This window comes from Scardinius erythrophthalmus, assembly GCF_964197995.2.
Source record: "Scardinius erythrophthalmus genome assembly, chromosome: 6".
Lineage (NCBI taxonomy): Eukaryota > Metazoa > Chordata > Actinopteri > Cypriniformes > Leuciscidae > Scardinius > Scardinius erythrophthalmus.
The window spans coordinates 7,758,935-7,786,796 of NC_138226.1; the positions used below are offsets into that span (position 1 = coordinate 7,758,935).

The 27,862-nt window shown below is 36.5% G+C and overlaps 1 protein-coding gene across 1 annotated transcript in view; it reads right to left on the minus strand.

The window, feature by feature from the left end:
- itprid2 (ITPR interacting domain containing 2) overlaps positions 1 to 25,427 on the minus strand; it is a 42,314-nt gene extending 16,887 nt beyond the window's left edge. Inside the window, exons 1-7 of the mRNA XM_081367512.1 lie at positions 25,347 to 25,427; positions 8,676 to 8,874; positions 6,328 to 6,370; positions 4,364 to 4,413; positions 3,705 to 3,758; positions 1,780 to 1,822; positions 1,598 to 1,696 (exon numbers count right to left, since the gene is read on the minus strand). Of these exons, the coding sequence (XP_081223638.1) occupies positions 1,598 to 1,696; positions 1,780 to 1,822; positions 3,705 to 3,758; positions 4,364 to 4,413; positions 6,328 to 6,370; positions 8,676 to 8,832 (446 nt within the window). The 5' untranslated portion in view covers positions 8,833 to 8,874; positions 25,347 to 25,427. The remainder of the gene's footprint in view (positions 1 to 1,597; positions 1,697 to 1,779; positions 1,823 to 3,704; positions 3,759 to 4,363; positions 4,414 to 6,327; positions 6,371 to 8,675; positions 8,875 to 25,346) is intronic.
- Between the last annotated feature and the right edge of the window lie 2,435 nt (positions 25,428 to 27,862).

Below are 27,862 nucleotides of genomic sequence, written 5' to 3' on the forward strand. Positions count from 1 at the left end.
AGTACTCATGGTGCATTCTATTATTGTCAACGAACCAACTCGGACCTCGGATATGACGTCACTTCCACACTTCAAGCGTTCTGGTATGTTTTGCGCGTCCGAGTCGGAGAAAAACATGGACGCCACCCGGAAAGCTGTTGCTATGGTAGCAATGGCCGAGTACCAGGCGCTCCAAAATAAGTATGTGCTTACTAGTTTACCTTCTGTTAGCAACGCTAGCCACGTTAGTAACACCCGTTTGAAACAAGGCTTCATTCAATATTGCACTCACAACAAGACCGATTCCCATACCCACAGGCAGTGATACGGACGCAGTAAGGTATTGCAGTAATACGACGAGTGATTAAAATTTAAACAACGTCATTTAAACAACCAAAGCGGTACAAAAACAATGAAAACAAGTAACACAGGGCGCAGCCATCTTGGATTCCGTATCGGAATTCTTGCTCGGTTGTTTAAACTTCAGTTCAGAGCGGCAAAATCCGAGGAAAGGGGGCGTGTTGGTGCGTGTTGCTAGGCAACGTCTGTCTTCCTAGTCGGAACTCTGACACGGATAAATAATAGAACGCAGCATCATATTGGTACTTGGTATCGGCAAGTACCCAAATGTAAGTTCTTGTACTTAAAGTGGTATCGGTGCATCCCTAGTTTTGTGCGCAGGTGAACGTCATGGCAATGTACAACACAAAGTACCTCATGGGGGAAACATCCTAATGTAACGCGTAAATGCGCGTAACTAACGTAAATCGTTGCAAAAAAGTGCCACGAAGTGTTGGCGAAATAACACATTACCGGACCGGAGGGAATAATATGGAATTTCTTCCTTGCACAAAATAAATTCAAGCACTTTCAAGGACCTGTATCTATGCATGTTTATTTTCAAAAACTTTCCAGGGCCTTGAATTTATTTAGTTAGTAGCATAGTATTGCATCAGTTAGGATAGCTTCAAGTTAGCGTAGATGTTTAGCATTAGCTTTATCTGTATTTAGTACAGTGGTTAGGATGGGACGTAGGTAGAGTTACTGATTGCAACAGCACTGCTGGTCTGCATAGCTTTCCAGCAGACTTGGAAATTAGGCGCCAGTGGTTGCATACACTTGGCCTGGAAGACCGTGAGTTCTCGCCTAGAGCAGGAGTGTGCAACCTGCATCTTACGCAGATTGCTTCTCCAACGCAATGGCACCTCCATTGCGTTGGAGAAGCAATCTGCGTAAGATGCAGGTTGCACACTCCTGCTCTAGGAGACAACTCACGGTCTTAAATGGGCTTTTTTTTCCTGGAGCATGTCTCTAAACTTAAAACTCAGTACATATACATACATATATATACTGTGCATACTGTACATACAATGTATAATGCATATAAAATTATTAGTAATAGCTATTTAACTAGCCAAATATCAGCCAACAAATTGGTCTATCACTAATCTGAAACATAAGTAAAAGTTATTTAAATATAGCCAGATTATCATTAACTATAGTAAAACGTAAATTAAAAAGCTTATACATTTATTGTATTCAAACTCCTTGCCTTGATTCACAAGCACATAGATTTTACATGTGTTAATAACTTTAGTACGTCATTGTTCTAAAGTACCTGGACACTGTGGTGCTGCTCTTTGCAGAGCCTGTGGAGTTCATACTTCTGCCCTTCTGTTTGAACTGGCTCCTTTTGGCCTTGGCTGGCATTTCATAGCTGAGGAAAGAAGACAGTCATCCACCGGTGACTAGAACAAAACAGAAGATGGGAAAATTTTATTTTTCAAAATTTTTGCTTACCCATTGGCCTCTGTTTTTGTGCTGCTGTTCTGGAGGTGATTGGCTGTAGAGAGAAAAAGAAGAATATAGGCTTAACTGTGCTGGATTCCTTCCTAATTTGATACCAAATTCCTCTCAAAACACCTGTCGACCTTTGAAACAACAAGTGCAGTTAGCAAAAGCCCCGGCTGTCATTTTAGCATTGTGGGAATAGTCTGATTTTCTTTCACTAAAGAGCCTTATTTAACGTTGTGATAATGTTAATTTCCAAAAGTGATTTATTCAGCTGAGAACATCCACTCTGGACGACAATCCACTTTTCCTCAGCACTTAGAGCACAATGACAGAATTATATGTGCACACATCCTAACCTGCCAAACGATTCGTGTTGCAAATCACATTAGACACCAGGTTTTAGTTCACTAAAGAGGACAGGATTGAACACAGAGACGCTGAGGACATTAGCCAGAGATTTTCTGGCCTGAAGCATCCTGGTTTACATGCACTCATCCATCAGCCTCAGGAGTAAATGCTCAACCTCGAATTTCCGCAGAAATTCCCACAACTGGTGCTGCCTGATTCCTGTGCTTTTGTCAATAAGTGCGGATAGGAGCTGAGTCATTCAGTGGAACTAGTCTGGACTCGTTTCTTCACATACAGACACAGTGAGGGGTGAAACCTGGTCAACTGCAGTTGCACAATGGCTTGTGGCAACTCTGCAGAAAAAAGTTTCTCCTCAACTTGTTGTGTTGTTTAAACTAGTCATTCTACAACTGTAAAAATACACCCACACATAAAATAGCATAATACAAGAAAATACAGTATAATTGATGGCCCATTACACAAGCAAACAATGCAAGTGCTTTTCCTACTATTAATATTGTTTTTACATTAATTTGTCATAAATATTGTTTTATTACTGTTGTTTTTTAAAAAAATATTAAAGTTTTAAGTAGCACACACAGGTTCCAAAGTTAACACTCACCAAGCAAAAAATCTAGAATGCCTACATATGTTCCTCCAGATTTTTTTTTTTTAAATAAAGTAAATATAAATAAATATATACATAGTGTATTTATAAATATTTTACATTTTATTTTTAAAACATAAATAATTGTAAAAATACAGCAGCCGCACACTCAAACACTGTGCAAAATCTCTTCAGGCATCTTTTGCACAGTGTTTGAGTGTGCGGCTGCTGTATTTTTACAATTTTCAATGATGATTTAGTTTAGCAGCACCTCACTACAAGACTTTTTTGACGGATGAGCGGTGGCTTTTTCTATTTAAAACATAAATAATTAAAAATAATAATAATTAATGGCCGATTAGCAAAATGTATGGCTTGAAAATGTACCATATTGGACCCTCGGTATGTAACAAACAAAATACAAGTGTAGCACAAAAAAAATCAAAAATCCACTCCCTAATTAAACATAACACATCAGCATTAAATAATTCCTCACCACAAATAATTGCTAGCTAACATCAGACTTCTGCTACACCTCTGCTATGACACTGAGAACTAGTGGAATTAAAAGTGCGCTGCAAAGTCACTTTTATTATTTAAGCGTTCCTCTCCCGCTAACACATGGTCCATAAGGTGCACCATGAAACCAGAGAAAAGTTATCTGACGTGCCAAGACCAGTCTTTCAACCAGAATATCACATGCATGTGTGAACATGTCACTGTGTATCCTTAACAGCACACAATCCAAATAGAAAGTAAACACTAAAGAGCACAAAAACTGAAAACAAACCCACCAGGTTTTAAAAACAACACAGCCATAACACAAGGCGGCCAGCAGTCATTCTTGCTTGTCAGTTGGTTCATTATCCTCTAAGAAGTTACGTGGGATTCTTGGAATACTTGGGCACATTCCTCACAAAGGAGCACACTTGAGAGCAATTACATCTGATTGAGGGATAAAGTGTCAAGTACTTACCCTCAGCTCCCAGGGACAGGTCATCTTCAAAGCTACAGCCATTCTTTAATGGCCCTGAAAAACAAAGAGAACAGCTTTCAGAGAGCAAACACTTTACACTCACCAATTGTGACGAACAAGTGATCATTTCCCATTCTCTTCAACATAAAAAAGCACTTAAATACATCCAAGTACTTCAGAGCCCGAATGTGGCTATGGCTTGCACGCACTGAGAGATTAAAAGTAAATATTTACTCTGAAGTGCATTTGCCTTACCTACAAAGTTATCAGGAAGACTGCTGATGCAGTTTCGAATGACCTGATCCATAACACATTATCTGGCCCTTGGCTTCAGTCCGTATAGTGTTAATCTCTGAAGAACCCTTCATCTAATCAAGCACTACTTTGCCTGGAGTGTGTGGGGGTCTGCTATTGGCCCCAAAGCAGCATACGTGTGCGCGCGCGCGTGTGTGTGTGTGTGTGTGCCAATGAATGTGCATGTGCGCTGTAGTGCACTGTGAGGTCTTGCTCCAAAGTTCACAAGGAGTGGTGGAGAAGAGAGTTAGCCAGCAGTTGAGTAACCTTTTACAGTAAAACCGATCCCAGAACGTCGACATGCAACTTATGTACCGTAAATGCAGATGCATGCATCATTTTTGTTCTGAAGAAGATGAACTCACCTCTGGACGGACTGCCGCTCTGTTCGTCCAAAGAGGCCCCGAGAGGAGTCCTGTTGAAAGATCAACAACACGTCATTTCCTCTCCTTACACTCGCCAGATCTCTCCCTAAAAACACGCTCAAACATCCTTCCCTCTCGTGTTCGTTTCTTCGTACACACAGAATCTCTAGGCACTTACAAAACGCTGCCTTCGAAATCCCCTGGCACTTTCATCCAGGCACCTGGAGATCCGAACGGCGTGAGAAAAAAACCACACCACGTACGACAAGGCTAAGAATAGCTCACGCCATGTTTCACAACACCAGCAGCACCACCGAAAGTCTTTCAGGCTCCGGATATCCAGCGAACTCTCGGCGCTAGAGACACTTACATTTCCTGTCAGCCTGTAGGAGGATGTCTGTCTCATGTGTGTTTAATGATAATGAGCAGGAATTGGGAATAGGACGAGCACGAGGTATTTTTATTGACCTAGTGTGTGGCACTGGGTTCAGCGGGGGAATTTGTACTAGTTCTGAGCATTTGATTAAATCAACTGTGAAGGAACAGATCACCCGAAAATAAGATTCTGGCATTTACTCATCATTGAAGTCTCAAAAAAATGCCGTTCTTTTGAACTTTCAGTAACACTTTATATTACACTATCCTTGTTGCATGTGTTACACGTACTTACTTTAGTAAAAACAGCAAATTATGCATAATTACATGTAGCTAGCCCAAACCAAGCCCTATTCCTAACTCTAATCCTACAGTAAGTACATGTAGGCTAGTTAATTATTATTACTCACTATTTAACACTGGCACAGGCACCTCAAAATAAAGCGTAACCAAACTTTCAATTCATCAACACTGATAATAGTAAAAGTTTCTTGAGCAGCAAATCAGCATATTAGAATGATTTCTGAAGGATCATGTGACATTGAAGACTGGAGTAATGATGCTGAAAATTCAGCTTTGCATCACAGGAATAAATAACCTTATAAAACATATTCAAATGGAGATTAGTCATTTTAAATTGTCATAATATTTCACAATTATACTTTTTTAACTGTATTTATCATCAACTAAACACAACCTTGGTGAGTCTTCTTTCAAAAACTAAAATAAATACATAAATAAATTACCAAGGCCAAACTTTAAATGGTTTAAATGTCATTATAATGGCCCATATCAAATGCGATTTGGCTCTGTTTTATTTTATTTCTTGTTTTTCACTTTGGAACAGCAACATAACTTAATCAATGTGAATAATTCCAAACATGTTGGTAAAACCTTTACAAGCATACCAGCTTTTAAACTCAAATATTCAGATTATGACCTCAATTAAATATTATCGTATCACTGACAAAAAACGATTCTCAAGCCACATTTCTTTCAATGTTCAAACAAACATGCAAGGCTTCCTTTTAGATCACAAGATGAAATGGCAGACAGGGACACGCACCAACAACTCTGGAATCTCGGTTTTGTTTTTCACGTGGAAGGTTTATGTTGGTCATGAGGGACGTATATCAACAAAGTAAATAAACGGCCCTTTCCTCCTGCGTTTCAGAGCTAAACAGTCGTGCATCTTTTAAAAAAACGGCCTGGCAGTACAGAGAGAAAGACTACAAACTCTCTGAGGACAACTCCAGCATTAATGGGCCCCTACAGACCCAGAAAAGCTACCAAAAAACCCCCAAAAAAACCCCAGCAGCACAAAGGACAATAGTCAGTCCTCACAAGTAAAGACTTTCCTGACTCTGGGAAGATCACGGTCTGAACCAACTGAACTATTCACACAATTCTCTCAAATTTACAGCTTGTCAGAGACACCAGAGACAGGAGACAGAACGCTTTTCTCTGCCAGAAGGCATCTGAGCGATTTGTTTACTTACCAATTCACGTCACACCATGGCGTGTACACACATCTTTCTCACACTATTTGCATTTGTATTTTATAAGCGTGTTTTTTTTAGGTAACTCACCTGCAGGTCCTGAGCCAGTTCTCTACTTGATTTGGATTAGGACCTGAGAAAAAAAAAAAATACAAGTAACTGTTCCGTGTAATAACCAAATTAATTTTCCTAAAAGCAACATCAAACAAACAAACAAACAAACGTCAAATCTAACTGTGACGACAACCACGGCATTCTCTGAACTACCACTGTGTTCTGGGATTCCTGTTTTTCAAAAACCTTTCTTTGCTCTTAATTGGTTTATCATGACTCGCATGGAGAATCAAATGCCAAGCCGAGCAGACAAACCTCTGCAATCTCTCTGTCTGCTGTGTTCATTACGACTTCCAAAAGTCATGTTGATAACTCCGAATCAAATGATTAAAACAACAATCTTATGGTTTGCCATTCTGTTTTGCATATAAATATCAGCCTAAATTTGCATACATTGCATACATGTCTATTTATAGGAGTATGAATGGTATTTCTCCGTACCGCTGAATTTTAATAGGCCAAGAAATATAAACATTCACAAAATGCAGACTGTTATCTGTAGGCTTAATTCAAGTAAAAGTGTGGTAAAAAAAACAGCTCTGTGAAATTTAAAGAGGCAATACAATCCATATCAAGCAAACAATATGTTAAAATATTATCAGTAACTGTGCGTGTGCAATTAACATCCTAGCAATTTACAATCTTAGCATATCAAATATATTGAATATTTGGAGATTAATTAATCATTTTCTACAGAATCAGGAGTATTTTATAACATCTCTGGTTGAAACTTCCAAAAATATAGTTAATATAATAATTAATTTTCATGAATCAGTTCAAACTGTCCATTTCAATCAACTATTTGTTTGCACTGCTTAAGTGGTATAAGTTTTTGTGTGGTATTTTTCATATATTAAAACATTTACGCAACAATACACAATGGTAAATACTGCTGTTCATTACTATGTTGTTAAATGTAAACATACCTTCAATCTTTTAAGAAGATTTCTACTGTATTTTCTGCATTTTTGAATCTACATGGCTGCGCCAATCATTGCTTAATTGGTTGAAATGACAAATTCCTGAAAATTCAACTCTAATACTATGTATTATTATTATACATTTTATTCAGACGCCTTATATGACACTCAAGGACACCTCAAAAACACAATAAAACAATCAACATTAAATGACAAAAAAAATCATTATTACAGCCTGGAAACTGGATTCAAGCATAAAAGCAATCACATTAAAGGTCCCGTTCTTCGTGATCCCATGTTTCAAACTTTAGTTAGTGTGTAATGTTGTTGTTAGAGTATAAATAATATCTGTAAAATTATAAAGCTCAAAGTTCAATGCCAAGCGAGATATTTTATTTAACAGAAGTCGCCTACATCAAACGGCCCGTTTGGACTACATCCCTCTACTTCCTTCTTTAATGACGTCAGTAGAACAGTTTTTTGACTAACCTCCGCCCACAGGAATGCTCCCTCAACTCTACCGAAATTCGTTTATGTACTTGCGCACTTCTGATAACTTAATGTGTTTACTCAGCTCTTACGGTGATTTTCTGAAGTAAAACTGACGCTTCATCTTTTGTGTGATGTACAATAAACTTTATTAAACTCATCAGTATATGTTTGATCATCATTCAGACAGCAGACTTGTAGGCTATTAATAAATAATGGATACATACAAGCAGATGACAAATACGTTATAATAACCGTAATTAAACTACTAAACTATACCTGTTTCATCTCTATACCGCACTCTGACTCTGTAGGCATTATTGTCCGACTCGAAATGAACACCGTTACTGAGAGTTTCTGATATTATCATCATTCCGTGAGATGAAATTGTCCTGAGAGACTGAGCGCGAGCTCATGAAGCTCCGCCCCCTGTGTCGTCCAGCAGCAGCTTATTTGCATTTAAAGGGCACACACTAAAACAGCGCGTTTTTCTGAGCCCCAAAAAATTACAATTTAAACATGCTGTAAAAAATGATATGTTGGGTATTTTGATCTGAAACTTCACATACACACTCTGGGGACATCAGAGACTTATTTTACATCTTGTGAAAAGGGGCATAATACGGGACCTTTAAAGACTAAAAAGAAGGGTCACATTTAAAAACAAAAAGACTTGCACTGTTTCGCACATCCTGTGGCAACAAACAATAAATAAGGTGTGGGTGACTGAAGGCTCGGGACCCTATAGAAGTTGTGCAAGTTTGAGGCGGGAGAACAAGAGTGAGTGCAGAAGATGATCTCAAAGTACGAGTAGAAGTGTAGATATGAGGAAGGTTAGATAAGTATTAAGGTAACCACAGAAGCGAACAAACCTGAAAAACTGGAACCGTTATATCATTAAAAGAAAGACTGTACCTGTTTCTGAGGCTGTCGAAGTCTTATCCTCCATAGGCTGTGGAGACAGCAGCTCCTCTGCTCCCTGGTCCTGAGACTCAGGAGCCTGCCAGGAGTCTCGGCTCTGAGCCCAGGCCCTCCTCTTGAAACTGGCAGGGGCGGACTCACACTCCTCCATGTCCTTGGCTCGGATGGGAAACTACAGTGGGGGACGGTTCACCTGCACAAAAAGCAAAGAGGGACAGACTCAGATCTGAATTGCACAACAATATCCAGACCCCCATCTCTCCAGAGCGATTGGTGGCAGGTCCAAAGAAGAGTGCTGTGACTGTCTTGTGTCACATGAAGCAGACTTTTAAGAGTCTTCCTCTACTGAACCAAGCCACATAAACCAAAACTTTGCACACATCATATGCTCGTCTGAGCAAGAACAGAAATGCATGAGCCGACATGTCTTTGATGCATTACTTGCACATGAAGTTGGTGAAGGGTGTTAACTGAAAACAGAATGTGTAATAGACCAGGTGTCAGCACATTAAACAGCACCGTCTCCAATCGCACAGACTCTCAAAGCCAAAATTGCATGCATAGCATAAATGGACGCAATCAAAAACAGATTCTGAAATTACATATATTATCCTAAATGTGACTTCCCACTTTCAAGAATAATACCAGTAATTCTCTGTAATTATTGCTGAACCCATAAACTCAAAAGAAATTGCATAAAAGTGCCACTTAAAAAAAAAAAAAAGACATTCTTTTTGTTTCAAAACGATTCAGAACAGACAACTAAAAGTAGCATGAATGTTAATTGCTGCAGTCTATTTAATTAATTAAAAAGTTTAATTAATTGGAATTAATTCTTTAAAAAAAAACTGAATGAATGATTCAACGACTCAATCACAAAGACTTCACTTGTTTCATTACTGGATGAACCGGCGTTCTTGAACGAATATCTTGAATAAATCATTCAATGACAAAATATATTTCGCTTGTCGCCACCTACTGGCGTAACGAAATAATCGATACAATCCTGATTTGAAAAAGTTACTTTCAAAAGATTAAGATAGGGCAGATATTAGTGTTTATTAGGGGTGTGAACCGACAGTGGTCTCACGGTTCGGTTCGATTACGATTATCATGTCATCGATTCAGTTCAATTCGATATCACGATGCATCGGGATGCACCGCATCCTCAATTTAAAATTTTACTTCAAAAGTGATGTGTGCGCGCATGTGTGTGCGTGTGCTCGCCTGTTCGGGAAGTCGCAGTGACAGAAACAGTGACATTCCAGTTCAAGTTTCAAGGGAGTAAAGCTTTTTTTACAGTCTATGGAGTAAAGCTTGTTTATGCCATTAAGAAAAGGAAATCTGTCAAATAAATATTGTTTTAAAGAAATGTTCATTTAAAAGCAGCGCTCATTAATCAGTGTATGTTACCATTAAAGATGCGCGCATCAACCGTCGCCGAATCCGCTGTTGAAGGTGACGATCATCCATTTATAATCACGCGTAACACAGAATAATTTTAATTTGACCATCGGGTGCGTATAGGCTACTTAAATAAGAGAAAATTATTGGGCGGGTGGATGATTTGTTTTTGGCTGCGGATTCGGGTGACGTTGGGGCTCATCCGCTTACTCTAAAGCAGTCAGACTCTGCCAGGCGTTAACAGCTCGGGGTGAAAACGGCTAACGTGGTTTATCAAGTTAGTGGTATTACCTCCTGCATATTCTATTTGTGCGTGACATGAGTGCACACAGCGCGTGTCTTCTGCAGGTCGTGCTTACCAGGTTGTTCATAAAAGCCGAAATGTGCCCAGATGTCGGCTTTAAAGTAGTTGGAGCATTTTTTATTTTCTCGCACTCGCGTCTCGCCTCCCTCTGCCATTGTATGCTACCGCGACAAAGCACGTACGCAACAAATGACGTCAGAAAAGCGTCAGTACATTATAATCGGTTATGGTCTATTACTGAACCGAAACCGAATCGTCCTCGTCTGCATCGCGATGCATCGTAGAAACGATTAATTTTGACACCCCTAGTGTTTATATCCGAAAAGTAAACTTTTAACCAAGTATTTTATTTTCTGTGATAATTTCAATTATTGTAACAGAATACCTATACATGAAAACAGCTCTCTCTGTCTCAGCGGCAGCAGATCTGAATGTTCGCTGTGATCATACTTGTCAAAGGTTTAGTAGACACAGGCGAATCGTTGCCATTTAGGAATAAGATAGCGTGAATGAATCGAGATTGCAATTTTACAACGATTAATCGTGCAGATCTAATTATCGGTGCCATATTGTTGTCCAATAACAGATGCTAGGTGTAGAAATGACACACTGCAGATTTAAATAACATAATCATCCTGACAGAGTCAGTCTAAATATCCTAAAGAGAATGTTTTTGCAATATAGATTTTATTATTTCTACGTATTTATTTTTTTACGTATAAAAAAAAAAAACACCTTCAAAGAGTCTACAAAATGTGATAACCTAAGAACCAAACTGTTACATGGCCCAAGGCTCCATCCAATAGGAATATGTTTTGCTTAGCAAGAACAAAAATTAGAGGGAACATTGCTTCCAGATATTACTGGAAACTCAAATAAGAGATGAAGGCCACGTGACAGCAGTGGAACAACAAATAACCAGCATGAGAAACTAATAACATCTACAGAGATTCCAAGGTTCCTGTCAATACAGAAGAAAGAGAGGGTGAAGGAGGGAGAGAAAAAGAGAGAGATGGGAGCGGGATGAGGGTCTTTGCTGGAATTGATGGTAGAAAGAAAAAGTCAAAAAACAAGTTAAGCAGGAAATGTCTGTTTAGTTGAAAGATTACAAGCTGGTGCGAAGTCATTTCCTGTTTTGGATCTGGCACTTTATGAAGGAACAGATGAGCCTGACCAAATGGCATGGATTTATAATTCAGCAGTCTGATCTCCCACATTTCACACACTGCTATTAATAGCATGTGTCTATTTTAAGACTGATCATAGAAGTATGACTAAAATGAAATCTTGTTAGCCAGCACAACCACCTCATTTTAATGCTAAAGTCCATTGATTATAAGGAAGCAGATCAACATTAGGGAATATACCTGCCTTCAGCAAGTTATTTAATCTACAACCAGGAGGCATCAGCAAACTTCCAAGGGGGCCTTAAAATAAGACAAAAATAAGTATTAAAATAAGCTAAAAATCACAAGTCTTGGAAAAACTGGATATGTGATGCAGCCTAATTTTAAAAGTGATTTCTAGTCCTGGAAAAGTCATGGAAATGAAGAAAATTAATTATATATATATATATATATATATATATATATATATATATATATATATATATATATATATATATATATATATATATATATATATATATATATTATATAATGATAATACATTTTAATAGTTATGATAAGCTCTAAAATATTTTAATGGGTATAAATTGTAAGTTAAAAAAAATCATATGCAGAAAATCACAAATGACTGGAGTCATGTAAATTTATTAGCAGGGTCACTAAAGAAAAATGCAGCTCCTCAAACTTCTGCAATCCTGAAATTTAATTAAATTTAAATGAATTTAATATTTTAATAATATAATATTTGATGTAATATGTGTGTATATTATATAATAATAATATAATATTTTAATCATATTTTAGTTTTCTTAGATTACAGAAAGTTACATTAAGCCCATAGATTAAATGAAAACAAAGCTAGGGCAATTTGTTTCATTCAATTTATTTTAATTTAATTTAAAAAAAAAAGTGGACAATGCAAAACAAAAAAGGCTGTGAAATACTGACATACATTCATAGTCTATCTCAAAATAGGGAGATCAGGTCTCATATCACCATAAAGAGGTTTATTTTGCGTTAACGTCTGGCTAATCTTACATTCACCTCCTTATTGCATGGATCCATTAAAAACGAGATAGAAACGGGCATGTAATTTTGATTTGAGTTTAAATTTTAAGACTGCAGAGCAATACACAAAAGACAAAAACTAGCAGTCAACTACTTTTGAAAATCAGTAATAAAATTGTTTAGCAGTCTTCATACAATCAACATTTGACTGAAAACTGCTGCAAACAAACAATCACAACCAAGTATTCCATGGAGGTATGTCCTAATATTGTAGAATATATACTAGGTTGATAAAAAACGGTCTAATAATGCAAACAGAGTCTCATTTTTAGCTGCATATCTGTTCACATGTTGAAATCTCTTCAGAGGTTGTTATTTTTGGACTCCAATGACAAAACTGATGTCAAGTCAACTTGGAGCAAGTTAAAAGGAAGCAAACGGTGTCCTTCAGTACGTAGACTCCCTAAAAAACATGCCAAACACCCCGTTTCTCATTAAAAACAAATTGTTAATTTGGAACACACAATGATTAATTGCATTTAGTACACAAATAAACCTTCTCCAATATCATATTAAACACGATTTTTTTGCCAGAGCAGTCCAGACTGGAGCGCTGTGTCAATAGACCTTATTCAGAGCAGCTCCATGACAGGCATGAACGTGAGGCTGTGAGGGATAGACTTACAGTGTTTTCAATGGTATCTGCTTTATAATGCTGTATAAAGCTCCTAGATCACTTATAGTTTTCAAAGCTCATACTTTCTGGAGTGTTTCGTCAGCAGAGCGATATTAAAACATGAAATAACGGTACAATCCACTGAAGAGATGCGTAAACCCACTGCTGTAAATAAGATTTATTCATATCTTTTACATAATAAATATTCATCTCGAACTTGAAATACTACCAAAAGAGTGTGCAAATAGGAGTCCTAAAAATAGTTTGGTACATGGCCACCTTTGACAAAGGCAGTATCAAAACAGTCAAGCATGTTGATAGAGACTTTTGTGTGGGCTCTTTATTAAATCTGTCAATAACTCCGGTAACAGCAGCCACATATGAGAGCAACACGGTCCATTCTCTTTCACAAACAGCGTAGTCTTTTAATTCCATAAACACAGCAGAACTCATGCTCTCCGCTCCATTTTGGACCTGCGATTTGTAAACAGTTGCATACTCTGCTTTAAATGGGTAGAGACTTGGGGAAGAAGGATGGGGAAAGCAGCGACTTAACATAAATAAGCGCTACTAAGCAACGTCAAGCATGCCGCGCATCCACCAATCACAGAACAGATGCAGAATGCTAAATAGAGGGAAACATTTGCAGAAAACCCCACACACATCCAAGAGTAAACCAAATGTTCCAATTTTCCTGGGCAATCCAGCTGTGTTTTTGTTATGAACTTTGCATTATATAAGATATTTGCATTAATTTGACTGTTTATAGACAGCATGAAATGAAAGTAAAAGGTTTAGTTCACCAAAACAATGTTATTCTATCATTAATTACTCACCCTCATGTCGTTCCAAACCCGTAAGACTTTTGTTCATCTTCAGAACACAAATGAAGATCTTTTTGATGAAATCTGAGAGCTTTCTGTCCCTCCATTGACAGTCTACGCAACTACCACTTTGATGCTTAAAAAAGTTCATAAAGAGATCGTAAAAATACTCCGATTTCTTCAAAAAAAGATCTTCATTTGTGTTTTGAAGATGAACAAAAGTCTTATGGGTTTGGAACGACATCAGGGTGAGTAATAATGAATTTTTGGGTGAACTATCCCTTTAAATCACCCTATTTTCTAAATGCATACGTGACAGTGCATGTTTTAAAAAAAATGTGACCTTGTAATGTTTAATCAAAATGTCATAACTGGACCTTCAGGTGAAACTGACACTTCTTTCTGGTGACATTTGCAGGACTCCAATCATTTAGTTGCTTAAACCCCGCTTCTGCAAGCTTATGTTTTTTACAGCCTTGTCATAACTCGTAATGAGTGAACAGACTTAAAGATGAGAATTTTTTTTTGTTGATAAAACCCACTCTAAACCTTGTAAACCAAGAGAGTCTATGAAAAATAGCTGGAAGTCAGAGCTGTGAGAAAAATCAGTGACCTCCTCAATTCCATTGAATAAACACGCTGTCGCTATCATACTTCACTATTCTCAAACCTGTCAGCAAAAGCTTGTTTGGCTGAAATTTCCTTGAAAAACGGTGACTATTTTTAAAATGCTGCATGCACCCCACACATGCTCTCGCTATGACCTCCTTCTGTTGAACTGAGGACGTCCCAGTTCCCACATCTCATTCCAGATCTGACCGGTTGCTTTTTGTCTCCGTCCCCACGTCCCAAAGGCCCCAAACAAAAACAGGCCCGGGGCTCCAAGTCAATCAGGCACAAACAACAGCACATCAAAGCGCATCCTAAGAAACATCCCACAATAATGCATCATGCTTGCACATAGAACTAGTGATTAAGAAGAACACATCTGGTCCAAACAGGCTGATTCTTAGTAGGACTGGGCGATTTATTGAGTATTCAGGATAACTTCACTGGAAATATAAAATTAAACATGAATATTTATTTATGTTTCCAGAGGATAGCATCGTCAGACTAGTTCCCCAATCCTTCCTTGTCTCACAGGTATGAAAGCATTAAGAAAGATTAATTATTAGTGCTTCTGAGTTAAACATGAAGGTGAATTACATAATGTATGCGGTCACAAGCATCATCAAATGGAATTGCTAAAATAATGAATTATAATTTAAAACCATCTTCGACTGGATGGACAAACAGAACTCCAAAATCACATCATTGGTTGTTGCATCTGACTAATGAAAATTATTATATCATTCTTCAAGTGGTGAAAACATGGCTTGCTTATTATTAACTATATATACTGTATAATGCATTTTACTTCTTGCATTAAACACTTTAAATCTACTTGGCAATAACACTTGTTTGGTTAAAATTATGGTTCCAGCTCTAATGACTAAATATATTTCATTAAACATGGCCAAAAAGGCTGAAAAATATTGAGATATTATTGTTTTTAGAAATTTCACCCAGGCATAATTCTCAGCTATTTTAACCTTTAAGAGGAGCTTAATCCATTTTTACAGACATGGAGCTAAAACAATATGCTAGTGAGGAAAACACAACTGATTTTAAGAAAGAGTGGCCAGTGACCTGAAAGAAATGTTATCTTGCAGTGATGTCAAGAGCTTTAAAGCAGAACAAGATAAGCCTTACCCAGCAAGCTGCTCTTTTTGAACCACACCTGCAATGTTTTCTTCCAAAAATAGAAACACAATATCCAGTCTGCGCCAGTGCCTTGGTGAATTGCCACCCTCAATGACCTTTGGTATTGGCTCTAGACACAAGCCAAAGGCCAAGTATGTGAAATAACATGGCATTCTGTTGAAGTCCTTCATTGTGATATTGTTTTAGAAGCCACGGCATCTATGAAAAGAAAAGGTTATTCTGTAGCCCTCCCATAAGTCCCTTAGGGGTGAAAAGTGCTGCTGTTGAGAAAAATTTAGAGCCAAATATAACGTCCTGTGGTACACCTTAAACAAAACAATCATGTATTGTTCATGCTCAGCATTTCCAAACCGATAATGCTCCATACCTCTGCAAAGATCACCAGAAGATCAACTGCCGCTTGCTGTGAACCATGAGATTTCTCGAGGAATGCAAACATGAACAATGGTAAGCTAAGAGCCTCAATTCAAAGGGATGTTACGCACAAACTGTAAAAAAGTACCAATCTCAAATCCTTTTTTTTTTTTACAATAATGCACCAATACATCAGGATCCTATATAAATAAATATTCGTATTTATTTTTGCATACACTCATATCATTTTCAACTATAAATGGTGGGTCACTTTCAGTGCATCACAGCCTCTTCTATGAGATGCGGTACTGGACAAAAGTGAAGCAAACCGAGTGAGAAAGAATGAAAGTGATACCACTCTCTCTCTCTCCCATGCAGTTGACCAACTGTCTATCAAAATCCAATTATGTCACTGTGATATATATCGCAAAATACTAAACCGTGACATGATGTGTATATGTAGTTGCTGATCCCCAGACTTCATTTCTAGGATTAGAACATTGCATTCCATAGAGGATGTTTTAATTAATTGCATAAACTGTTTCAGGTCTTCCATGTGCAGGGCAAATATCACAACATCATAATATGGGCACCAAAAATGAATGTCACTTATGCAATGCAGACAGGAAACACATTAAACATAACACTACCTAAATGCTTTTAGCTTCAAAAGAGATCAAGGATAAAGAAGGGAAACCAATTCCAGAATATCTCTTTGTTATTCAACCAGAAAAGTGTTCACCGGAGGGCTAAAGTCTAAACATCAATCTCTTCTGAGAATGTGATGTTCCTTTGTTTTGAACAAGTGACACTGTGCTTATAGTAATGGCACTTTGGGTAATTCTCCCTCTCTGCTTACACTTGAGTCTTTTTCCACTTGTCTTCTGACAGCGAGTGAGAAGATGGACTGAGACAATAAATTAAGACACTATCAAACTCAGTGTGTCCTCAAGAGCCAGAGCAGCTGGAAGTTTCACAGCCAAAAAAAAATCACTTTCTTAATCAGTATGTTTGTCTTGTTTCCCAGTACAAATATTTAAACGTCTTTGAAACAAGATAAAGGAAAAGGTAATACTAAAATACTAATTAAAGGGCGAGTTCACCCAAAAATGAAAGTTATACCATAATTTACTCGCCCTCAAGCCATCCTAGGTATATATATATATAGGACTTTCTTCTTTCAGCCAAACAGAATCTGTTATATTAAAAAATATCCTGGCTCTTCCCAGTTTTCTAATTGGAGTGAATAGAGCCTGAGATTTTGAAGCCCAAAAAAGCACATCATCCATCATATCCATACGGCTCCAAGGCCTTCTGAAGCGTAGCGATGCGTTTTTGTAAGAAAAATATCAATATTTATAACTTTATAAAATAGAATCACTGGCTTCAATACGCAAGTTGAGTTCCGGCGGAGGAGAATCCTCTGATACGACGCATGACGCATTGGCGAACGTGGAAGCGCGGAGGATAGAGCAAAGCAAAACAAAACACCGTTCACGAATTAGAAGTCTAAAATGAGAATTTTTAAACAGAAATGTTATATGAAGTTGTACTTGGATATTTTTTTTACAAAAACGCATCACTTCGCTTCAGAAGACATTTATTAACCCCCTGGAGCAGTATGGATCACTATTATGATGAATGGACGCGCTTTTTTAGGCTTCAAAATCTAAGTTACTATTCACTCCATTATAAAGCTTGGAAAAGTCAGGATATTTTTTTAGATAACTTTGTTTGACTGAAAGAAGAAAGTCATATACACCTAGGATGGCTTGAGGGTGAGTAAATTATGGGATACTTTTTGGGTGAACTAACCCTTTAAATTATTTTGAGCAATTTATTTTTCTTTATTAATGCCCACACACTTTCATCACAGTTCTCTTACAGTGCCAGTGGACAAGAGCAATATCATATCATGCAGTCCAGTTATCACATGTGTTATTATAGCAATCATCAAATGTTTTTGCTTCAAGATCCATTTTACTTTCAACATCAAGTGGCGATCCAACAAATTACCGTAACTGTTTGTGATACTCAAGTAAACAAAATGAAGTTTATAAATATTTATATATTTATTTATTTATTATATATTAAACATTTATTTTACCTTGCACAGTTTTGTACATTTTCTTGGACAAGGTCAGGCACCTACCTAATATGTCTAGTTTCTAACAAGCAACATATGAATTAGCACCAAATGTTTGATGTCAAAATCAAAAGACCACTTTTAAAATCTGATTGTTATCATAACTATTCCCCATAAATCAGCGCAGAAAATACATGTACACTGATTCCACCTGGACCTGCTCATTTTCCCTGTTAGTTTAATGAAAAATGTGTGTAATAGCAAAAGGCAGATAAAAACCCTTTCTTTCTACACACAATGATTAATGTTTTTTTAATCCAAATGTCTGCTCTATGGCACACTTTGTATTCTAGACACTGGGTTTCATGAAGCTTGCAAGAGAGCAAGGGTAAAATGAGAGAGGACAGGGTGCCAGGGTAACGCACAAGGTCAAACAAACTATTTGATGGATCTTGATACTTTATAAGTGGCGAAAGCAACAGGACATCCTGTCACAGCTACTCTACCACCCAAGAAGTGAGATGGGGATGTGTGGTGGGACGTGATTAGCGTTTAGAGGGCTGATTATGTAACTTAATGACAGAATCAACACACTGCATCTATAATGCAGTGAAGTTGGTTAGATTTTCTTAGACCTAAACAACATACCTCAAAGTGTGTGTGAACCACTGTCGACACACCATTTATGGCAAAAATGTAGCAAAACAACATTGTTTCTTAATAGTTATACCTGGCACCTCAATGACTAGTTAAGTACTTCAACAATTGGTTCAAACTACACTACCATTCAAATGTTTGGAGTCAGTAAGATTTATTTTATTCTAAAGAAATTAATTATTTTATTAGGAAGTATGCATTAAATTGATTAAAAGTTACAGTAAAGACATGTTACAAAAGATATCTATTTCAAAATAAATGTTATTTTAAACTTTATATTCATCAAAGAATCATGAAAAAACATGGTCTCCACAAAAATATTAAACAGCACAACTGTTTTCAACATTGACATTTTTTTTGAGCAGCAAATCAGCATATTTTAATGATTTCTGAAGGATCATGTGACACTGAAGACTGGAGTAATGATGCTGAAAATTAATCAGTTTTACTATTTCACAATATTACTGTTACTGTTTTTATCAAGTAAACGCAGCCTTAATTGGTAAGCATGAGAGACTTCTTTCACTGGTTTCATCTGATGACCCCAAACTTTCGAAAGGTAGTGTATATAACAAATATTCTAGACAATGCTAATTTCTGGTACGCTTAAATGAACAAGTCAGTAACTAAACTGATTTAAGTGTCACATTATATAACAGTTTTTGCATAATTTTGGGTCGGACATGATGCAAGTAATGACTTGGACCTCAAGACAAGTCAAGAGTGATACAAACCAATAACAGTTGTCTTTGAGTGATTCATTAAATAGAATTAGCTCATAAGAGTTCATGAGACAGACTTCATACAATGAGGAGAACCCGACAGAAAGACGAGGAAAACTCACAACTCAAAATAGTGGTCCAGGAAACAGTCATGAAATTACATTGTTCTGGAATTTTCTAAACCTAATCGTTTCCTTATTTAAGAGTTGCATCAGATCTGAAACACTACAATCGTCCAAAATAAAGACAACTAGAGGCAGAACAGAACAGCAACATACAAAAAACTGATTATACAAGATAGGCTCCTCATCGGCTGCCTGTTTGTTAAAGATCCAGACACAGAGACACACCATGTACCAGCATTATGATAAAGCCGTTTAATCATTAGCCTGAACAAGGTCAGCGGTTCCCAGGGTTTCAATTTGCGCAGTGTGAAACAAACATATGGAGCGCCCAGGGTGTTATACCATTTGCATGGTAGTAGTTTACCAGACACTGGGATTCAGTTTGGAACATGTGAGGCTCCGATTTCATACCTGGTGGAAATATCTAACTCTCATCAGCAACATTTAAAGCTTAAGTGAATAATAATAATAATAATAATAATCTGTTTTATTTTTTCATACCATTCCAAATGCACGCACACACACTCTTTGTGATGAATAGCACTGACATTGGACCCAGAAGAGGGCTGGCTGGAATCCCAGGAACTAGGCCTCTGCTAAAGATCTGATTATGGAAGAAATATGGAAAGCAATAGGAAGGACTTGATGAGAAAAACCAATGCAAAATCCATTAGACCGGCACGCTTCTTCAGAACAGCACTGTAAACATCTCAGCACAGGGTCCTGATGGATTATGAGTGCACTGCTTTTCATTCCAACTACTCTTAGACACCCTACTTAATTCAGAACGCAGAATTGCCTACAGCATTGCCAGAAGTACAAGTAGTGAATATTTAATGACAGCACTTTCATATGAATTTCAAGGGGGGATACAAATGTCAAATAGCTTAAAATGTCATTATAAAAATTTAAATTAGGATTAGATGAGCCATTTTTAAAGTCAGTGGAAACCGTAGATAAACTCACACTTGTGAACACTGTTCTTTATTAACATTCAAAGCCGGTAAAAGGTCTACAGTCAGGTTAATAAACTATTACATGGCATTTTTTATTATTAATAAACATTTAACATTGGTGTTTCTTAATCACATTAATGGGGAAGTTTACCCAAATGAAAATTCTGTCATCATTTCTGTCCAAACACTCTATTGGCTTTCATTGTATGGACGAAAAACACACACAAAAAACAAACAACAACAAAATCAGATACTTTTGTGTTCGACAGAAGAAGGAAAGTCAAGCCATACAGGTTTTGAACAACATGAGGTGAGTAAATTATGACAGAATTTTCATTTTTGGGTGTACTATCCCTTTAATGTAATCACATTTTAAAGTTTAAAGCTGTGCATTATACTCTGATTTTCCCACAGTAAAGGGGAAATAACATTCACTGTTTTTGCTTTAGCAAGCACTAGCCTTAGGGCTAAAAGCTTTTCAGACCAGGTAAACTAGTTCTTATTTTTCAAAAATGTCTCATATGTCAGGCTTTGAGGTCACATGGTAAAACTAAAAGTTGACAACATTAACATTTGGCAGATACACTGCAGTTTTTGTAATGTTTTCTGCTGAACACTCAATGTACTGTAGTCTTTTATACTCACCAAAGCTAAATATTGTGAAATATTTATAACAATTTAAAATGACTCTTTTCTATGTGAATATATTGTAAAATGTAATTTATTTCTGTGATGCAAAGCTGAATTTTCAGCATCACATGATCCTTCAGAAATCATTCTAATGTGCTGATTTGGTGCACAAGAAACTACATTTCTAATTATTATCAATGTTGAAAACAGTTGTGCTGCTTACTATTTTTGTGGAAACCGTGCTACATTTTTTGTTCATGATTCTTTGATGAATAGAAAATTCAAAAGAACAGAATTTATTTGAAATATTTTGTAACATTATAAAAGTCACTTTTGACCAAATTATCTCTCCCTCTGCATCTGACTAGCTAAATCATAGTTCACAACCTATTTAGCCATTTAAAAAGAAATATAATAATCATTTCGTGGGGGTTTATAAAGTATTTACTAAACCCTTATCTTACAATTACTGTGAGAGTAATGTAGACTGTACAACACAACAGTGTCATTTCCCTCAAGTCTCTTTGAAGCATTTCTCTTGAGATTTCAATAAGCCGTGTCTGTTTCAGGCCCCTGGCTGAATTCATTTCCTGTGGACAAAGCCTCCGATAGCATTCACATTAGCCACACAGGACCTTCACTTGTTTTTCTGCCCTGTGCATAAAAACAAACAACCAATTTAGGGCAACTTTCTCCTGAATCAAGCCGTTTATAAGATGCATAAGCATGAGGCAGATGACTGCTAAAATGCATCAGAAAACGTCCTAACCTGCTTCAGGAATAATGAACAGATAATGAAAGATTTATAATGAAATATTTGAAAGATTTAAGAAAATAATAATGAAAGATTTCTTATTATCCATTACAGTAACAGTGCACAAAACAATCGTTACAAAATGGCACCAGCTGTGTTTGTATGAAACAAAACAGCAAGTCCGCGATACCCTGATGACATAATTCAATTAACTGTGCACAAAATTTGAGTTTTAATATTTTATTAGCACACCAAACGCAAAACTTCCATGAAGAAAAAACATTCCTAGCAAGCATATAGTGCTGACTTCAGTTACTACCCAGATGAGCCTGTTATCAGTTTTTACCAGTTGTTTTCAGGGAACAACATACCGCTGGATGGCATGATTGATAGTATTCCACAGAGCCGTGTAATAAGTAACTATAACACAGCATCAGCAGCAGTCGGCATGTAGCAACTGTTTTGCATGTCTAATATGGGAATATTGTATAGTTGATGGCTTGTAAAATTGTACTTTGGATGTGAAACAGCAGGCCTTAAGCCAAACTAATCAGGATGGCATTTAGACCAGGGAAGGAAACGTAATACGCAGTTGCAGTGACTTTCAGTGGCATCAATAGAAATGGTTCTCTTTAATATAATCTAACTTCCTATTGTAAATAACAGTACTTTGCTAAGGAAACAGAGCCACACCTTTTGTTTAGTTAGCGTGACACATCTTCCACGAAAAGCAACTCGAGACTTGTTAACACAAAAACTTGGCTCACTCTCAACCACTACTGCGGATTTCTCTTGTTAAAGAGATAGCTCACCTAAATGGAAATTCTACAGATTGCAATGCAGCAAGTTTGAATATCACAACCGCAAATGGGATTTGAGAGCTCTTACAGTCAATAACAGCTTAAATTTCAGTTTATTCCTACCACTAAGCCATCTACAAGGGTGAATAACTGATTTTTTTTTCAACTTTGGGAGAACTTTTCCTTAAAGAACGCGTTTACATGGTCTCTACCTGTGGCAGGAATGCGGTAAATCATGCGACAACACACGGATTCACCCGTGTTATCTCTGCAAATACACGCCAGTGCTCTCATTTGATCAAACACACTCTTTCACGCACACATGTCAGCTGTGTTTACACCCGACCAATGTTATCTGAAGACACCCAGAAGATAGTCCACAGCCCTGACTTTTATGTTTGCATAGAACACAGCTGCCCTACTTGCAATAAAACTGTGGAAAAGTCACGAACATGAGAGAGTGGAATGAACTTTTAAGGAGACTTGAGAGCCATTAGGCTAAAACTAGGAACACTGACAATGGTTAAGAGTACTAAAACTTCAGATCAGTCTAAACTGGTGGTTCTCAAACTGCTGTCAGTGAAGCACTAGTGGTCCTTGAAAGATCCCAAGTGGTCTGCGAGATGATGGGCAATTAAAAATAATAATAATTATAATAATAAAGCACAACTGCTCAAAAGTTTAGGGTTAGCAGGGTTTTTTCATGTTTTTCAAAGAAATACCTTTTGCTCACAATGGCTGAACTTACTTGATCAAAAAGACAGTAAAATGTGTAATATTGTGAAATATTATTAGAATAAAAAAAAACTGCTTTCTATTTAATATTTGAAAATGTAATCTGTTCCTGTGATGATAAAGCTGAATTTTAATCATCCTTCAGAAATAATTCTAATATTCAGATTTGGTGATCAAGAAGCATTTCTTATTATTATCAATGATGAAAACTGTTGTGCTGCTTTAAAATGTTGTGAAAACCATGATGCATTTAAAGGGATAGATCACCCGAAAATGATAATTCAGTCATCATTTACTCAACCCTCAAGCTGTTCCAAACCTGTATGAATTTCTTTCTTCTGCTGAACACAAAAGAAGATATTTTAAAGAATGTTGGTAACCAAAAAGTTTCTTGTCCCCATTGACTTCCATATGGAGGAAAAAAATACCATGGAAGTCAATGTTCGGTCAATAGTTTGGTTACCAACATTCTTCAAAATATCTTCTTTTGTGTTCAGCAGAAGAAAGAAATTCATACAGGGTTGGAACAGCTTGAGGGTAAATAATGACAGAATTTTCATTTTTTGGGTGAATTATCCCTTTAAATAAGGATTATTTGATGAATAGAAAGTTCAAAAGAACAGTATTTATAACATATAAATGTCTCTACTATCACTTTTGATTCATTTTAGTATCCTTGCTGAATAAAAGTATAGACCCTAAACATTTAAATGAGAGTGTATATAAATAAAACAATGATTAATAATAACTGATAAGACCCACCAACACTTAATTAATAAAGTGATTACCTTAATAGTAAATAACTGATCCACAATAATGAATAATACATTGCTTCAATTTTCTCACTTCAAATGCATAACTGACAGTTTTTATGTCAGTGTGCGAAAATGTTGGAACCAATTTTCGGAAAGATTATGAACTTTTGTTTACATTATTAAACTGGAGGTAATTGTTCTGAAGTAAGAGTAAAGGTGTTCAATGGCCCACATGTTTTGTTTCACTGTGGTCCACAAACACATTTTCCAGACAAACTTTTGATGATTCTGTCATTTGGGATGATCAACATACCATAAACATAGGCCTAAATACAGCTGCCACTTTAGGTGAGCTTTGGGTGGCCCTAATGACTTCTATACTTTCTTCTAGTCATCTGGCTTTATTAGCAATGCATCAAAAATGCAATGAAGGAAATACTATCAGCGATGAAGAGCATGTCATTATCATTCCAATAAACAACACAAATGTTCTAGCAAATCAAGATCTAATGAGGCTGTAAACTTGGTCGGTTTCAACTTTCCACACACAAACAGGAGGGTGTAGCAGGTGACATGAACATGACCCATTATCATAACCATGATCATCAGTGTCAACTAAAAGAGGAAATCACGAAAAGAAATAATAATGTCAATGTCATCCGATCAGTCGCGAAACTGTTGTCCCGAATCTAAATGCATATTCATCACAGTGCAAAAGTTCCCTTTACTTTACTTTTCTAAAATATGGACACTATTTTACTGTTTCAATCACACGCGCATACAAAACAACTCTACTAAACTAGAAATAAGCGCGCGCCTGCTTACACGCCATAACACGCATTAAACTAGCACAAGCGCTTAAATGTCTGTTTTTCAGTGAGCATCTACGCATAAAACAACCTCAAGCCAATATGAGAGCACGCAAGATTAAAGTAAACATTAAAGAAAGCAATAGCCCCCAAAAAGCAGAAAAACGCATCTTACCATCTCTCAACAGTACGTGATGATGACTGCGCGCTGATAGTTAGAAAGTATCTGCACTGAATCATCTGCCAAAACTATTCCAAAACTTCAAGTGCAATGCTTCCGCTTCCGGAAAAAAAGAGTGAAAAGTAACAACACGGGCGAGACGAAGCCCAAAAATACGCCTGGCCTGAAACCTGCTGGAAGAAGATATGCAGTGCACCATCCATACCTGATCCAACACTTATTCACCAACAACAGTTACACTTGACATTTGAAATGTGAAGTCTAGTAGATATGTATTTAAAAAAGCAGTGTAAAAAAGCTATTTTTAATAACAGTTCTGTTGGAGAGATAGATAGATAGATAGATAGATAGATAGATAGATAGATAGATAGATAGATAGATAGATAGATAGATAGATAGATAGATAGATAGATAGATAGATAGATAGATAGATAGATAGATAGATAGATAGATAGATAGATAGATAGATAGATAGATAGATAGATAGATAGATAGATAGATAGATAGATAGATAGATAGATAGATAGATAGATAGATAGATAGATTATTTTTGACGCTCCTTGAATACCAAATTCTTGATGCTTTGAAATTACGATTGTGAATACAAAATACACTTTTTTTTAAAGTCTCCGTTGTTTGGTTATTGATCAACTCAAGATGCCCATAAGGCTTAACAAAGTAAAGCTCTCTTTATGAGCATGTAAAGTAAACCTTTAATGCCCTACAGTTATCAACAGATGTCTACTGAGTGAGTAGACAGAAAGGAAGTTGCATCACTGAGCAAGGAAGTGGTTAACCCACCGATCCATCTGACCAAGATGAAGCACCTGTGCTAGACATCTACCACAGTTTTCCCCTGCATGATGGTCAGTGTATGAAATCTACTGCTGATTTACAACAGACCTTGAGCTATTGGTAAGAGATATATTTATATCAGAATAACACCCAACACTACAGACATATATTAAAACATCTGTAATGTAATTATTTCAGTCAATTCACAAAGAATGATTAATATAAAATAGGATTGCTGAAATGTGCTTTTGTGATGCCTGACTGTTGCAGCAAAATTGAAGTAATTGCTAATCAAATTCAATTGTATTGCCAACATTTCTCAGTGGAATCTTAATTACTGTTCTTTTGCCATACAACAGATGGGAAGAGGTATTGTGTTCATGTTATTACCCAGTGGATGGTTACAACTTGATTTATGGACCACTGTCAGTATTTCTGAAGCAATATATCTCATATGAGCGTAACAATTGTTATCCCTTTGATATTATGAATCCTAAAAGTTTCCAAAAAATATGATATATGAGTAGAGCATATTATCTGCCCCTTAAAAAAACATAATATACCGTCATTAGCCTATTTGATAAGCTGGATTTACAGTGCTGTTTAGCAGGATAGGTTTCATCATAATTGCAAGAATAAAAAAGCAACATATGCTATAAAAACTGCAGACTTGCATGAGTTCACTATACATTTTTGGATTGCCCAAATAATGTTGATGACCTTTACATTTTTTTTTTTTTTTTTTTTTTGCTTGTGAAGTAAAAAAAACTTTAGTACATTTAACAGTAAAACTGATGTTAAAGATTATTGAGGTAGGGGAGGCCAGGGCTAGTTGTCACATGGGGAAATTTTGCGGATGCTTGTTTGCTCAAGCAGTGGTTTCATGTTGGTTTCAAACACCTTCAGCCCCTCTTAAATTAAAAGAGTTTTGTTTATTTTCCCTTCAAACAAAAATGCCGATATTGGCATATTTTTTGTAACAGCTGTATGGTGAATAAGAGAACGCAATAAAACAAAAAATGAAGGTAGATTGTAATATAATATAATATCTCAGGACAAATGTATTTCATAAATATAAATAATTAGGAAATAAAATATAATGTAATATAATATAATATAATAAGTAGCTATATATTTCACGAACTGTTAAGGTTAGGGTTAGGAATTCTATTCTATTCTATTCTATTCTATTCTATTCTATTCTATTCTATTCTATTCTATTCTATTCTATTCTAACGTGTCTGGGAAAGCTGTAGGCATTGTGAAAAAGAACGTATAGTTTCTCCATTTGATCAGAAGAGGGCGCTCGTGACCATGATTAGACTCGACAGATTATTGTAGACCGAAGCTTCTGATCTCACACACGGGGTTCCAGAATCCAGGGAATTGAGGATTTAAGTGAATACCAGCATATTAAACGTAAAATGAATAAATAATATAATATAGTTGCAAATGCAATACATTTAAATATAGGCTAATAAAGCGAAAGCCAAGGGTTTACTGTTTATTTATTTTGATAGCCTCAAAAATGAAACATTAGCCTACACATAGGCCTAAATGCTTCCTAAAAATACACTTTACCAAAATAATTTCTAATTCGATATATATATTATTTAAAAAGTGCTTGTATATGCCTATTATATAATACGCAAGCATTTTATTAAATACAATTTATAACAAGCATTATTTCGTATAAGTACGCTATTAAAGGCCTA